At 51.6% G+C, this 16,601-nt stretch overlaps 1 protein-coding gene across 2 annotated transcripts in view; it reads right to left on the bottom strand.

The window, feature by feature from the left end:
* Positions 1 to 3,583: 3,583 nt before the first annotated feature.
* CTNNBL1 (catenin beta like 1) overlaps positions 3,584 to 16,601 on the bottom strand; it is a 177,551-nt gene continuing 164,533 nt past the window's right edge. Inside the window, exons 14-16 of one of the 2 annotated variants that reach the window (XM_003904763.3) lie at positions 15,699 to 15,836; positions 15,398 to 15,470; positions 3,584 to 3,784 (exon numbers count right to left, since the gene is read on the bottom strand). In XM_003904763.3, coding sequence (XP_003904812.1) covers positions 3,696 to 3,784; positions 15,398 to 15,470; positions 15,699 to 15,836 — 300 coding nt within the window. In that variant the 3' untranslated portion in view covers positions 3,584 to 3,695. The remainder of the gene's footprint in view (positions 3,785 to 15,397; positions 15,471 to 15,698; positions 15,837 to 16,601) is intronic. The other variant, XM_009216143.4, reaches the window with a different exon arrangement.

The raw sequence follows: 16,601 nt of genomic DNA, 5'->3' as shown, positions 1-16,601 counted from the left end.
GACGCAGCTGGCAGGGAGATGCGTGCACCGTGTGCCCTTACGCACCGTCTGAGGTTTACACCAAGGGCACGTGTTACCTAATCAAGAAGGTGACTGAGAAACGCTTGCCATTTTCCCCAGCACAGATAACGAAGGCCCACCGCTGTGCTACCAGCCACTTTCCATGTGTGCCGAAGAGCCAGACAGATTGAAAAATGCGGGTCTGCTTTTACCTCCACTGTTGGGTAAGGAAATCTCATCAAGAAGCCTTGCCTTTAGGAAAGCGAGTCTCGTCTCCCTGTTGACACTAAATTGATGCCCTCAGTCATGGCAGAAGATGCCACCTGCGCACTGGTGCTACCATGGGGGTGACTGAGGGATGCCTTCCAGCGGCCCTGACAATGCGTTTCCCCAGATAAGGAAGGCACGCAGCCTGCATGCAAATCTCTGAATTAGAGACGGCCCATCTTGCTGCTGCTGAATCCAGGCGTACGACCACCACAAACGGAGCAGCAAGCCGCCACGGAAGATGAGAGTGGAATCCTATTTCCCCTGTAAAGAAACCCTGGCTAATATGGCTAAAAGGCAATCTGATTGCCATGTCTGGGTTGGAAAGGGAATACTGCCTCTCTGGATGCTATGGTCTGGTCCCACTCAGCTACGGACATGAGGATGAACATGGAGAAGCTTTGCTTGAAGGGGCAAATTTAGACTGAACCCCTACAGTGGGCAAAGAAGTCAGGTTCGGAGACACAGGTCGAGGGCAGCCCTTCTTGGAAGCCCAAGAAGTTCCCCCAGAGGAGAGGTGCTGCTCTGTGAGGCAGACTGTTTCTTAGTTTCTTAGGCAGGCGGTCAGCTGCCTGTGCCCGAGAGCTGGGACCACGCCCCAGGAGCCTGGGGTGGGCAACGAGTAGCTCTCCCTGGCCCTGAAAAGCTTGTGGGGCCTTGGGTCGTTGAAATCAGCGAGTGGTGGTGGCTGCTTTCTCCTTACCCTTTCTCCTTGGTCCCTCGGGCCCTGGAACTGTATTCCCCTGCTGCACCCGAAGGGACTACACCTCTCATTGTCCCCAACCCTCCCCACACAAAACTGATGGAAAAGGGGACTGCTTCCTCACTTGTTAAGGGAAGAGTTCCAACTTGCTTTTAGCAAAGGGACAGAATCTCAGGAGGCTGCCGCATGCGAAGCAGGGCAAGGCGTGGCAACCGTGGCTGGGGGGCAGTGCCTGAGCCGCCCCAGCCCTCCCTTCCTATGTTGGCCTCTGGGAGCTGGTGGGGAGGCCTGGGCTTCCGAACACGGCTGGCAGAACGCTGGACAGAACTCTGGAGAAGAATCAGATGGCAGCGGCTGCCTCCAGGGGCAGGAAGTCCTAGGTGATGGGAGAGGAGGGGGTGGACTCCTCACTGCCTAGCTTTTTGTTAAATTTTGAACTCCTATACCGTTTGCAAGCATTACCTGGCTAAAATTAAAATTGAAAAAGAAAATCAAGGTGATGGACTGATGATGTCTAACGTACCGATCTTAGCTGTAGAAGGCTGCTTCTCTAAGTTACACCTGGACATGCTCTATTTTTTGTGAATTCATTAAACCACACAACAGATGAAAGGATCGGAGCACGGCGTCAGCCAGCACGGTGTGACTCTTCCAGGTAGAGGAGCTCGGCAGGAGAGGGTGTGGACTGTGCCGTTGGACAGGCCTGGCTAGAATGTGCGTTCTGCTGCTGGTTGGCCACAGGACCTTGTGCAGCTATTACCTTCTCTGAGTCCTCAGCCTTGGCTTGCATAAATTGGGGACAACAATGCCACTGGGCGTTCGATATGTGCCAGCTACTACAGTTACAGAAAAGTCAAGGAAGAACTAGACCCAAAGTGACAGTGCCGCCATCTGATCCTGTGACAGGCCCTGTCACACTCTCCTGCCCCTCTCTGCAGGGACGCTTATGGTTATGCACTGTCTTCCCGCCAGGCTGTGAGTAAGCACCAGCGGGTAGGGCCTGCCTTACTCACTGTTCCATCACCAGTCCAAGGCTGGACACAGAGCGGGTGCCATCTTCTTCAGGGACCTCTTGGTGGCTTCCTGGGATGGCAAACAGGTTTCACCCAGCATGTCAACTCTGGCCAGATGGCAGTGGCCGCTTGGAGCCCTGTCCCTCAGGGTCTAGGGAGCAGCAAGAGTGGTAGGGACACAGTGTGAGGCGTGCGGCGTCCCCAGCAGCCTGTCTGTGACCCTGGGTTGCACAATGCATTGGAATGAAAGGCTGCTTTCTACATCTGGCTGCTCTTCTGCCTCCTCACTCATGGGGACTCTGCTCTTTGAGGACTGATTAAAAACATGCTAAAGCACCGCTGACTTCTGAGGGGAGACCAACCTTCTCATCACTTATGTCAAATGAGTAGAATCACAGTTCTTTTTTATTTTTTGAGACAGGGTCTTGCTGTGTTGCCCAGGCTGTAGTACAGTGGAATGATCATAGCTCACTGCAGCCTTGACCTCCTGGGTTCAAGCAATCCTCCCACCTCAGCCTCCCGTGTAGCTGAGATCATAGGTGTGTGCCACCATGCCTGGCTAATTTTTCTATTTTTTGTAGAGACAGGGTTTCACCATGTTGCCCAGGCTGGTCTTGAACTCCTGAGCTCAAAGATTCTCCCCACGTTGGCCTCCCAAAGTGCTGGGATTACAAGTGAGAGCCACCACATCCGGCCTGAAATCACAATTCTGAAGTCACAAATGTGTGTGGGAAGAACCAAAGGAAGCAGCAGCTACAAAGCCACGACGGTGCCTTCGCCACTGTGCTGCAGGCTTGCTGAGCATGGCTTCCTCAGCAGCAAATGGGTATGAGTGGCCCCACTGTGCAGGTGAAGAAGTGAGACTCAGACAGGTGAAAGTCACTTATCCAAATGTACAGCTAAATCAGCCATTTGTGGTGGCACCTCCCTCTCAGCTACTCAGGGGGCTGAGGTGGGAGGATCGCCTGAGCCCAGGAAGTCAAGGCTACGGTGAGCCGTGGTCGCACCAGTGCACTCCAGCCTGGGCCACAGAGTAAGACCCTGTGTCTTAAAAAAACAAAACAAAACCCCAAACCAGAACAGAATGTATAGCTGGTAATGATGCGGTGGGGATATGGACCCAAACCTGTCCACTCTAAAGCGGTGGCTCTCACCCTGATGCACGGAACCACCGGGGAGCTTTGAGCAGCCCAGATGCCAGGGCCTCACTGAGATTTGATGCTATTTGTGCGGTGGGGCCCACGTTGGGATCTGGTAATCCTCCATGCAGCCCCCACCCGAGTGGTCTGACATGCGGCAGGGCTCTGCATGCGCTGAGGGCTGTGCTGTGCGGTTGGCCTCCCCATGGAGCTGGAGCATGAGGCCCGGGCCTCGGGTCCCACATCTAGACTCTAGCTGGGCCCCCACTCCAGCCTCACAGCAGCACCACCTGCATAGCCACGGTGGCGAAGTTGTCACTGCTACGCCCTGAGCCTCAGCTGTCCCCCCTGGCGGAGTAAGGCTGCCCACGGGCCTTCCCTGGGGGAGTCCTGAAGTAGCTGCTGTAGGGAGGGGGGAAGGGAGGGTTAGCAGGCGAAGCTTCACTACAAAGAAAATCAGCTCAGGGATACCAAAACTAGCTTTAATTTGTCCAAAAGCCACACAGAGTTGTGTAGAAACTGATCCTGGGAGGGAAGCTGAGACAGTCCATGATGCGCAGGCCCCAGGTGCCTCTAGAAGTTCTCCAGCAAGCCCAGGATGCGCTTTTGCTCGTTCTCCCGGAACTCCGGGCTCCGGCCGTCCCCGATGTTCTCTGCATACTCTAGGGGGACAAAGATAGAGTCAGGAGTGGATCCCAGGCATGGGGTCCACCATGGCTGTGTCGCTTCATACCTTTCCCAGAACCCCAGCTCCCACAGAGGTACAAGTTGCCCTAATGCCCCCACTGTAGCCAAATTCCTTGGGGCCTTGCCTTCGAGGCCCTCAGTGGAAAGGCGCCAACTTATCTTTCCATGCTTGGATTCCCCTCCTAGCCACACCCTTCACTTCCGCCCTCATTTATTTATTCACTTCACCCTCATTTATTTATTTACTCAACACACACGGCGTGGATGCTACTAAGGTCTGAATGTTTGTGTCCCCTCCAAAATTCATGCTGAAACCTCATCCCCAATGCAGCGAAGGTCTTTACAGGGTGATTAGGTTCTTACCATCTAATTACAAGATTAGATTAGGTCTAGATTAGGTCTAATCTAGAGGGATTAGACTCTTGCAAAAGGACTCCAGGGAACTCTCAAGACCCTTTGCCCTTCTCCCTTCTGCAATGTGAGGATGCAACAGGAAGGCCCTCAGCAGACACCAAAGGTTGGCGTGGTGCTCTTGGATCCCCCACCTCCAGAACTGTGAGGAAGTACATTTCTGTTCTTCATAAATTTCCCAGTCTCGGGGATTTTGTTACAGCAGCACGAACAGACTAAGACAGACAGCCGCTGGGCAGACACTGCTCTGGACTAGTGGTTCTGAGTGTGGACCTGATCAGCAGCAGCTGCAGCAGCACTGCATGGAAACTTACTAGAAACATAAATTATTGGGACCACCCTAGACCCACTTAACAGGAAACTGGGGTGGGGCCCAGTGATCTGGGTTTTACTGAGTCTCCAGGTGATGCTGATGTATGCTCCAGGTTGAGAACCTCGTTTTGGGAATGGGAATAAAGGAGTGATGGAAACAGATGCAAATCTCTGCTTGTGTGGAGCCTACTTTCTTTCTAGTGAAGGTCACAAACCAAAAAGTGAACAAAATACACAGGTGGCTGTCAGCAGGGAGCATCTGCTTAAAGATCAGAAGGAGATGAGTGTGGAAAGGTCTGGGAGCCAGTGGCAGGGCAGCCAGGGCAGAGGATCTAAGGTGGCGGGGGGCGGGGGCGCTTCCTTGGTTTATCTGAGGGTCAGCGAAGAGGTCAGTGTGGCCACAGCCTGGAGCCACGGGAGGGGGCCATACCCAGATGCACCATGTGCACCATGGTAGGGGTTGTGGCCTTTCTGTGGGGTGGAAGTCCCTATGAGGGTCTTGAGCAGAGAGGAGTGACGTGATTTGACTTTTGCCAGATCCCTTCCGATGCTGTGTGGGGGACACCACGGGGGAAGCAAGGGCAGGGCAAGGAGATGCGACATGACAGTGGCCTGGATCGGGCAGGTAATGGTGGAGGTGAGGCGACGTCTTCAGCTTCTTGATGTTTTCTGAGGGTGGCTCCAATAGGATTTACAGATAGACTGGAAATGGGGTATGAGAAAGAGATGTGAATCTCTTGGTGGTTGCAATCACCAAGAAATACGACAAGAGCAGTGGAGAGGCTGACAGTGAGCCCATAATCCCCCCAAGGACTGGGGGGAACAGGTGCTGGTGCCAACAACAGGGAGGGGCTGTGTGGGGGGTTGCAGTCCCCTGACACAAGCTTCGACAGCTGGGTGTATTCAGGGAAGGGAGGGAGAGAGAATGGTCCAGAAGTACTGGAGCATGGAAGACCCCCCCATGTCTCCAGTGGTAGGAGTGGTGTGGGAGCGCCAGGCTTCAGCGAGACCAGGAAGAGAAAGGAAACATTCCTGAGGAGCGTGAGGCTCCAGGCACAGTTCTGGCAACAGTTCGGCAGAGGATACCACTGGAGAGTGTCACGGTGGGCAGGTTTGGGTTCTTGTCTCCCCTGTTGTCCCAGCACAGTGATCCTTAAGACTCTGTCTCATTTTTTAAAAAGTGTCCTGGTAACCCAAAATAACATGGTCACCCTGGTTTTTTCTGCAGATGGTGAGGGGTGATTTGGTGACCCTGGACTTCCTGCAGTGGCTCCTAGAGCAAATGTAGGGGATCTGGTGGGAGAGGAAGGAGGAGGATGGGGTGGTCCAACCCCTCACTGCCCTCTGACTGTCCCCTGCCCACAGCCAGAGAGGAAAAGGTGCAACATCGGGCTGCGACCGAATCCTAGCTCTGACTCACAAGTGCCCTTGGGTGGTCCCCTCTGAAAATGTTCAAATAACAAACGTCCAGGGAACATGAGTTCCCTCCCTGAGCCTTCTTTGCTCAGGTCAGCAGTGGCACTGGAGAAGTCCCATAGCCCCTCCGGGTCCCCTCCTGAGACGTCTTCTCTGTGGAAGCCTGCCTGGTCACCTCTCACTCCCACGCCCAGCCCCAGGCCACTGCCTCCAGCACACGTGGGCCTGACTGCCAGACCATCCTCCCTCGGCCTCTCTCCCTAGATGGAGAGCTGCACGAAGGCAGGGGCTTTTGCCCTCCTCCCCGCTGAGCCTGGCCGAGGGCCCCCAGCAGAGTGGGGTGCTGAAGGATCTCCTGCAGGGGGTGACTAGGATGGCTGCTTACACTTCTGCCCCCTGGTCCCTTACTGGGGCCTGAGTTGAGAAAGAAAACGGAGAGAACTCTCTAGTAAGAGGCTTTTGCATAACAAAACACCTGCTGATCCAAACCAGACAAAGACTGGGGAGAGCAAACAAAGCGTGTGGCCTCTCACGCTCCCCGTCAGCCCCACCCCCGCCAATGCGGAGGGGGGCGGGGGGGAAATAATTTGGCTCCTGCGACCTCTTTATTTTGCCCCGTTCCTCTTTCTTACTTTGGATGTGTGCCAGAAAATGGGATTTGGGATTCAGGCGTGTGCCAGCTGTGTGTCTCCCCCCGGAAATCATCCTCTTCTGTTAGGCCCATCCATCACCTCCAACAGCAAATGGTTGTGATGCCTCCTATTAAGGCCTCTTAGAGAGAGGGCCGGGGTGACGAGACAGGAACTGAGCTTCGGGAGAGGGCTCTGGGGCTGCGTGTCAGTGGTATCTCTTACTCACATGTGAATGATACAGTTGCTGCCCCAGGAGAGAGAGAAATGGCCATGATGGCATCTAATATCCCCGGAGGCATGGTCTGGAAGCAGGAGTCTTAATGGATTGAGCTAACATTTGGCTCTCCTAATGTCTTCTCAGACCCAGGAGGGAGGGAAGTGGAGAACCAGTCTGATGCTTTGGGGCAGTGATTTTCCAACAGTAAAGCCAGCTTCCTTGAGTTCTTTCTAGGGATGCACAAAGCACAGGGAACCCATACCTGCATCAATTCCCTTTGCCGAATCACCTGTGCCGAGGCCTCACTTACACATGCCGATGGTACACAGAGCACCCATCCCATGCGCAAGTCTCCACTGTCACTCCAACTGTGCTAAGAAGCAAACAGAGTCACATCACCCATTCTCTGGAAAGAGGATATCCGACTGGCCCGCAGGCAGTGAATGGCTTCGTGTCCCCTGGAAGAGGGCCTGTCCCACACAGAGCGGAGTGGAACTAACATGTGCTGTGCACTGCTATGTGCCTGCATTATCTATGTTGTCTCACATGTAACCTTTGCAGCAACCTTACAAGGTAAAGAACACCATCCCTATTTACCCAGGAGGAAACGGGCTATCAGAGAACTGAAGCAACCTGCCCAAGTCTAGGATGTAGAGGAGCCGGAATTCAAACCTTGAAACGTGTGGATAGGGGGAAAAAAAAAAGGCCCTTAAAAAGCCACTGGGAGTAGGCTGGTCCTCACAGCAGCATCCTGTTACCTAAGCAACAGGCTACCCTGCCTGGGCCCCGGTCTCCGGGAAAAACCCCTGCTCTGTGAGTGTTCCAAAACAGGAATGTCTTGTGCTACAGGGGCCTCGGTGGCCAGGACAGATGTGGGTGGACTGGCTGGGGTCACATTCTCTTATGCCAAGTTGCCAAATATCACAGCTGGAAGGGTTCTCAGAAATTTATTGCAGCACTGAGGGGGCAGGTGAACGGCCAGGGTCCCAGAGTGAGCCAGCCACAGAGCCAGGCCCAGAACCAGGTCCGACGACCTGGCTTGGTGCTCATCCACTGCCCGGCGAAGCTGCACCCCCAGGCACCGCACCCTCACCCTTTGCCCTTGCTCATTCTTTGTTTCTATGGCAGAGTCCTATTTGGAGCAAATCGTGGTGGTGCCAGCTACCTCTGGTTATTACAGCTGCTGCAGCAGTTTATAAATATTGAACAGAGCCCTCCCAGAGGTCTTGGGAAAGAGTTCTCTTTGCTGTATGTGTGTGTGTGCGTGTGTGCATGTGTGTATAAGAGGAAAAGAGACTGCAGGATGAGGGGAGAGGGAGAGAAGGATGAGAGGAGAGAGGAAAGAGGCTAAGTTGGTGGAGAGTGAGAAAGATGGCATACACGTCAACTCCTTTCTCTACTTCCCCCACATTTTCAAATGCTCTTATAATAAAGGCTTTGATGGAACTCAGAAACAGGCAGCAGTGCTGAACACATAAATATTAAAGCAAACTTTAGACAGCAGGTTTACTATTCAGACATGGAATACAAGCTGTTCTGTTTATGTTGAGGGGGAGAGGGAGGGGGCACCGAGGCTGGTGGATGGGGAAAAGTCATCTTCCAGGGTGGAGACCTGGACCAGTATTCACAAGCCTGGTTCAGATCCATGAATCTTAAGCCTTAAATGTTCACCTTTTTAAAAATGCAGGAGGAAGAGGGAAGAGAGAGGAGGAATGCCCAGTATTTTCACATTGAAAACTCTTGAAGATGTACACATAACCACAAAATAGAAACCGAGAAAGGAAAATCCTTCAGGTCTAACAAGATTCCTTGACAACAACAAGGAACTTGGAAGGTTGAAAGCTGCGCTTCTCCAGGAGTAGAACATTTTGCTAGGCTGCCGGTTCTAATTTCATCAGGGATGTCATTCAAATGAAACCCGCTTACAGAGAAAGACCCTTGCTTACAATGCTAACGGTCAAGTTCTCAGAGTCCCATGGATGTTTTACCTGGTTGGAAAAGCACCCACTGACACCCACCCACCCCCACAAGGCCCCGGGAAGTCGAGCCTGTGTGCAGTGACTGCCTTTCCCGGTGGCATCTCAGTCCAAGCTGCTGCTAACTCCAGGCGGACGGATTAGGTCAAGGAAGGAAGGAGCTTCCATTCGCTGAGTATGCAGCTTGGTCCCAGGCACCCAACTGCATCTCAACCTTGGAGGCTTCCTGAGAGAGGCAGGATTTATTTTACGTGTTTTTTGTTTGTGTTTTTTACAGAGGAGGAAACCAAGACTTAAATATGTTACCTACTAACTTGCCCGGAGTTACACAGAGATCCAGAATTTATGCTGGTCTGAGCATGTCTGATCCTGGGTGAGCCTGGACACTAACTATAACAATAAAGACAGCTAACATGTAACAGGCATTTTCCAGGTGCCAACCACCATGTGAGCACTATACATACAGCACTTCATCTCATTCTCACAGCAGCCTTCTGAGACAGGTTCTCCCCATCTTACAGATGCAGGAGCAATGGCTTGGAGAGGGGAAGAGCTGCCTGAGGTCAGACACTAGAAAGCGACAGACAGAGCTTGCTTGTGAACCTGGGCAACTCACTGCAGGCTCCACCGTCTTAGCACAGTTGGTTCTCCAAGAGTGGTTCTCCCTCCCTCTCTGCATACCACCACCACACTACCCCAGGCAGCGCTCAAGAGAGCCCTCTTGGGTGAACTGGGTGTGAGGCCTGGGGGCAGCAATCCTAAGGCAAATGTAACATCTTTGCTGGAAAGCTCTCGAGGTGTCCTTAAGATGCCTCTGAGCCCTGTCAAGGCCGCTGGCTACAGGGCTAACATACAAGTCTCTCTCCATGATCCTTTCCTGCCTCCAAATGCCCTGCAGGACACCGTATCCATGACCAGGTGCAAGTCACACACACGTCAACATGTCATCAAAAGATAAATCCTATCAGCCTCTGCAGCTTTACAACCACACAGACAAATTGGGTTACCAAGAGCCCCAAATCAATATGGAAATACGTTTATGAGCTACTAGGAGGAGATTTTAAGCCATAAAGAATACTCGCAAATCAAAGGGCCATGGGCCAAATTCTAAAAGCATTTAAGTTCCTGGCTCATTCTTTTTGCCCAGCAGTGAGAGAGTTTTGAGTCAGTAATCCTCTAAGCTCTCCTCTGCAAACCAGCCGCTGTGCAGTAGCCGTGGCTGCTCCCGGGCATCTGTGTGGTCCTCCAACAACTTTCACCAGGAGACAAACAGCGGCAAGACCGGCCAGCGGCTTCCACTGCAACCCTTGGCACAAATATTGATATTTCAAAGCATTCTCAGGTCACAGCTCCAACGCCACAGCCAAGGCGATGACTGCTCAATGATGCCCGTGCACAGCTGCCTACGGAAACCCTTCCCATGCAGCCAGCCACAGAGACAGAATGCAGAATGGTGGCTGCCAGGGGCTGGGGGGAGGGAGGAACGGGGAGTTCCAGTTTTCCAAGATGCAAAAAAAGGCCTGTGGATAGATGGTAGTGATGGTAGTAATGGTCAAAATGATAGATTATTATTACAATAATAAAAAATAAAAAAGCAGCCACGCTTTCCGTACAGCCTTCCGTACAGCCTCCCTGGATCTCTGGGCTCCTTTTCATGTCCAGCCAGATTAACTGTGAGTTAACTGTGCCACCTTCATTCCCCTTGGACCTCTGTATCCCAGCACCGGCTCCATTCTGCTTTGCGCTATGGTCGGTCACCTGACTCGTGAGGGAAGTATGCCTGCGGGGGACAGAGTCTCCTGGGTGTCTCACTTATCTTAGAAGCCTGCCTAGCACCCTGTGATGGGCGCTCCCTAAAGGTGGGTGCCCTGCATTTTTCTGCTCTCCTAAAAGCCCGTAGGAGCATATGGGCCAATCAGCAGTTGGCACATTCCTTACCGCTGTGCATAGCTCCTTCTGAGTCTGGATCCAGTTTACATCACCAGAGACCCAGGAACCTCCACTAAGCTCAGTGAGTCTCAGTCTCCTTGTTACCCCGCTTTCTAGGCCTGTTGTGAGGACCAGAGGTAATGACGCTGCACCCCAAATGTCTGACCCAGAGGAGGTAGGAGCTCGGTAAGTGACCACTCTACCTACCATGGTCCTGGATTTCTGGAATAGCACAAAGAAGCCTACAGCACCACCTCAGCACGCACCCCAACTGCAGCAACTGACTCCTTCTCTCTGCCAGTCGGGGCGCCGAGCACCACAGCGATAAATGGCGGGAAGTCTGTTGCTGTCCTCGCGGAGCACACGGCCCCGTCTGCCCTTCTCTTTGTGGTAATCTCAGTCCTCAGACCACGGTTCCCTAGGAGGCCCACAGTCCTCCGGCCAGAGGTGCTGCCGGTTCTGGGGAAGGCCGGACGTCGGGAGTGCCGAGTAAGCCGTGTGCAGAGCGAGGGGCTTTAATGAGCCATCAATTATTCCCTGCGCTCTTGGCACCCCCAACAGAGGAGGGAGGAAATTGTGAGAGTGGGGGCTGAAAAATAACGGGAAAAGTCCCCCGCTGGGCTTGCCTCATCAGCGTTTTCCTGAGACCTCAAGGGATACATCAGCTGTCATCCTGCCAGCAAAACTTAGGAAATATGTAGGCCATAAAATCAAAGAAAAAAGCCTGCATCTAATTAGTATGTTAAAGAAAAAAAAAGGAAGCAACCCAAACTGAAAAACAAAATTAAAATCAAAGAGGACAGACTGATGAGCTGGTTTTCTTTATGAGGCTTTGTTTTCTTGGGTTTTCGATTGAAGGAAGGGTAGGAGGAGTGGGGGTGGTATGAAAAGGAGAACCAGATGGGCTTTTTGGACGGGGGTCCCAGAAGAGCCCAGCCTCCCAACCCTCCCACCTCCATGGGAGCCTCAACCCTGTCAACCTCAGCACCACCCTCTCCACCCAAGTGAGGGCTCCTGAGGGTTCTTGCAGCACCCTGTTCAGGGGTGCTCCCAGAGGCAGGCCACACCACACAGGCTCCACACCCTGCTGCAGACTGGCTTCCCCTGGCGTGGGTGAGGCAGGACGGGGCATGCCAGTGGCAGGGCTGAGAACCCTTTATGACAACATTCCATCTACAGAGAACTCTTTTAATTGCCAGCGTGATGTTCGGGGCCTCTTCAACCTGAGCAATGGCGTTCAATTCCCAGACTCTAGATATCACCTCCACACTGATGACCTCAAATTTCCCAAACGATTCCCCTAGCACTAATGAGAATGTCTGCTGTCTGCTGGTCAATCAACGGATGCAGTCACCCCTGGTACACCAAACTCACTGTGCACCTAGCAGAACTCAGAAGCCCGGCCCAGCCACACCCCACCCAACACTCCAGCCTCCTGCACCTCTGCTTGGACCCCCTGACCGGGCTATCGTCCTCCCCAAGGCCACTGCATCCTGCCCTGTCCTCCTCCGGGCCTCTGCTCCCTCTGCCTGGTTTGGGCACCAGTCTTAGTCCTGAGGAAGAGAAGCGGCTCCCTCCCTGCTTCCATAACTGCCTCTGTGACACTCCCACCCTCAGCACACTGTTCACAACTTGACAAGTGCTTAGCACGTTCTAATTAGTTTTGAGCCTCTTCCCCTAGACTGTGAACGCCTGAAGGATAGGGATCTCGCTTATTCCTTTAGTATCTCTAGAACTGGACACAGAGCCTGGCATCGAGCAGGGCCAGCTGAGTAGTTCCTGGAGCATGCGTTCCACTGGTCTTGGATTATGGTCAATCATTTATACTCTATGTCCCCGGAAGGGCGTAAACTCCATGAGGGCAGCTGCGGTGTGACACCTCTAGCACAGCACTTAGCACTGTGCCCAGCTAGCCCTGAGGAGAGTCACAGTCAATGTTTGCCACATTAAATTCATACAAGGGTAAGGTTTCCTTCCACAATGTCTGAAATTGTTACTGGTTCCCATCATGTGCTTGGCATTGCTCTGGGTGCTGGGGAGACACAGTGAACAAGGCAGACAATGTCCCGTCATGGAGCTTATATTTTAATGTATGAGACAGACAAGAGCAGTAAACAGACACATAAATAAAAACAATCACAGGTTGTGATAAGGGCTCGGATGGAAAGAATCAGGGTGCTATGATGGGAATAATGGATGCAGAGAAGTGGATGGATTCAAGGTTGAGTTCAGAAGCAGAAGAGGTGGGATGGACTAAGGAGCTGGCTATGAAGGGTGATGGGGAGAGAACTGAAGGGCTGAACCCAGGCCTGGAAGGATGGCTGCGAGGGTCTGCATGGAGGTGGTAGAGGTGAGGGTGGGCAGAAAGCAGTGGGGGAGAAAAGCAGAGGGGTGGGAGTGAAGATGGCGCCTGTGCAGACCCTTCACCAGTTCACTCATCTGCTCGCTTGCCCAGGCGCCCACTCAACAACCCTCCACTCACTGTCCAGCGTGGGCTCAGCGCCTTAAAAGGCACTGGGGAAATAAAGCAGGATCCAAGGGAGACAGAGGCCAGGGCTCACAACAATGGGAAATTGCAAATCACTTAGGTTGTGTGTGGCAGGGTTTGAGAAAGAAAAACATCCACTACTACACGTCAGCACCCATTAAAAATGCTTTCCCTTTCTTGGAAGATCACTGTTTTGATTACAAGGATGGAGGTGCAGGGAGAACACTCAGTGCAGGATAGCAGAACTGAGTGTAGTAAGAAGTTCTAATTGAACAAGTGGGCGTTAGAAGTAAATGCCATTTAAAGGCTGGAGTTGCAAATCACCACAGCTACCCCTCAGGGAGGAGGCGAAATGACGCTCTGAGCAGTAATTCACACGAATCTGACACTGAGGAGGAGCCCCCAGGGTGTCACTCCGGAAGGCATGAGTGGGGCTAAGTGTGTCCACTGGACCCCTTTACTCTCTTTTTCTCTAAGGAGAAAACAACAGATTCCAATGCCTCATACTCTCTGTCTACAAAATGGGCACAATGGATTTACCATTCCCGGATGGGGAGGGCTGAGCAGACACGAGATTTCCAGTCCCTATGCCTTCACTCACAGTGCTGTTTCTTTCTGGACTGCCTCTGTCCTAGCCTCTTAGACCAGTTCAATGCCACTGCTCTCACAAGGCTTCCCACAGGATTTTGGCCATGTCTCACTTAAAATAATGACGACAATGATCTTCGTGGTATTTTGTAATACTCACACTAACGTTCGCTGTTAACTTGTGTCACCTCATTCAATCCCCTTGCCCATTCTAGGCAGTCACAAGAACAACTGGTATCTTGCCTGAGGTAACAGAGTAAACAACAGCGCCAAGATTCGGATCCAGAAGCCTCTGACCCTAGAGCCCACGCTCTTAACCTTGCTTTGCTTCGCTGTGTGGACTACATTTATCTTCACGTTTCATCTGCCACCTGGAATGGGAGCTAGAAGCAACTTAAAGGCAAGCTCTGAGTAAATCTAGCCTAGTCCTTCATCTTAGAAATGGGTAGAATGAGAGCCTGAGGGGAACACTGATTTGTCTGCAATTACCCAGTTCATCTGGACTCTCCCTGAACTCAGACATCGTCAGTACTGGAAATTCCCACATGGGCCTCCACTGCCACACGTGCCAGCCGGTGCTCCCCAGTTAGTCCCTAGGTGGCTGAGGGTGGGGCTGTACCCAGAGCTCAGAAGACGGGCCCTGCCTTGTGACTGGGGGCTTGCTCACTGGCCAGAGGCCTCTCCAGCTAAGTCAGGTCCAGTCGAAGATCCAACAGCATTTAGGGAACTCCATGGGGTGGGTGGGGAGGAGGGATACCCACACTGACTGAGCACCCACTGTGTGCCAGGTACAGACTGGACGCTGTAGTACCTCCTGTAACCTTTGCAAAATTTCTCCCAGGTAAATATACAGCTGTAATCATGCTCGTAGCTAGGGGAGGCAGAGCTAGGCCCGGAAGGCAGGCATACTCTTTCCACCACTCCACATTGCCTCAATTCACTGCAGAATTCCAGTTACAGTAGTCCCCCGCATCCTGACGGATGTTCCAAGACCCCGATGGATGCCTGACCCTGCACACAGTACTGAACCCTATGTACACTGTGTTTCTCCCTATAGATCCACACCTATGATAACTACATAACTATGATAAAGGTTAATTTATAAATTAGGCACAGTAAGAGATTAACAACAATAACTAAAGAAAATAGAACAATTATAACAATATACTATAAAAAAGTTGTATGAATGTGGCCTCTCTCTCTCTCAAAATATCTTATTGTACTGTACTCATCTATTTCTGGACAGTTGACTGTGTGTAACTGAAAGCAAAACTGTGGATAAGGAAGGACTATTGTATTTCTTGTCATTTCCTTGCTTTTTTCCCTAAGAAAGCAATTTCCTTCTACTATGTGTAGTTTGGAATTGAATTTTTTGCTTTTTTAAAAAAATTAACAACTGTTTCAAGCCCTTGTGCCTCTTGTTTATGGTTGGAAGTTCTGGAACTGGAGGGTCAGAGGCAGAGAACAATGAGGCTAGTCTTCAGTATTCTGACAAAGATGACCTGGACACACAGTGAAATGGACAACTTAGGCTTTCAGTGCAGAAAATGCTCCGCACCAGGGATACTGACAGAGCCTCAGACCTCTGGAGCCCCAGACATAAGTAGCATCCAACTCACCCTTGATGATATGCCTGACAATTTTGATGGAGCTTCCTCGCATGTTTAGGATCTGGTGAACTCTCTGGCGAATCTAATAAGGGAAAAAATGGGTAGAGAAAGACAGACAACCATTTGTCCTGACACACTAGAATGTATCACCTTGAAATTATTTACCTCACCCTATCCCTGAAAAAGAAGGCTCACATAGAGTAAAGGAATTCAAGGAGAGCGCGATCCCCTTCTTTCCCTGAGACTCTACCTAAGCAGCTGGCGAGGAAGGAGGCAGGGATAGATAGGCCCATGCAGGGGACCCTCCTACCTGGGGGACATTGGCATTGCAGATCTCGGCCATGATGTAGCAGATGTGCTGGAGAACAAAGAGCCCTGCATCTAGGCGCCGGAGGTAGAACTCCTCCTCGATGTCATTGTCTATGATCTCTCCTCGCCGGACCATGTCCTAGAAACAAATGAACATTTAGGAATAAAAGCTGGACAGTGAATGGGAGGAAAGAATGGACTCCTAGTCTGGCCATAATACACACAAAAATAGCAACTACAACAACAGCAAAAGAAAACTACCTCATCTTTTTGATTTGTCTACATCTCCCATTACTCTAAAGTACCTTTCACATTCTTCATTCTTAATGGACTATAGAGGCCCCAGGAGGCGAGCTTAAAGTCTATTTTTTCCTATCTGATGAATCAGGGCCAAAATGATCTCATCCACATATAAAAAAAGCTTAAAAAAAAAAAAAAGCTGAAGGGACACAAATCTAAGCTATTTATCTGCTTCCACTCATTTTTTACTCTTTGGTTTGGGCCTCCATAATCTCTCTGTAAGGTACAGTTGGCCTCTGACTTACCATGGATCAACTTTATGATGGGGTGAGAGTGACAGACATGTGGTAGAAACTGTACTTCTCCTGCAAGGCTGGCAGTGGCCTCAGCTCCCAGTTAGCCATGCATTTTCTTTTCTTTTTTTTTTTGAGATGGAGTTTCGCTCTTGTCCCCCAGGCTGGAGTGCAATGGTGCGATCTCAGCGCACTGCAACCTCCGCCTCCCTGGTTCATGCAGTTCTCCGGCCTCAGCCTCCTGAGTAGCTGGGATTACAGGCATGTGCCACTACGTCCAGCTAATTTTTGTAGTTTTGGTAGAGACAAGATTTCTCCATGTTGGTCAGGCTGGTCTCAAACTCCTGACCTCGGCCTCCCAAAGTGCTAGG

Source organism: Papio anubis, chromosome 16 (assembly GCF_008728515.1).
Source record: "Papio anubis isolate 15944 chromosome 16, Panubis1.0, whole genome shotgun sequence".
NCBI classification, from domain to species: Eukaryota; Metazoa; Chordata; class Mammalia; order Primates; family Cercopithecidae; genus Papio; species Papio anubis.
Note: the sequence above shows the minus strand (reverse complement) of the source record. Positions and strands in the feature narration are given on the sequence as shown.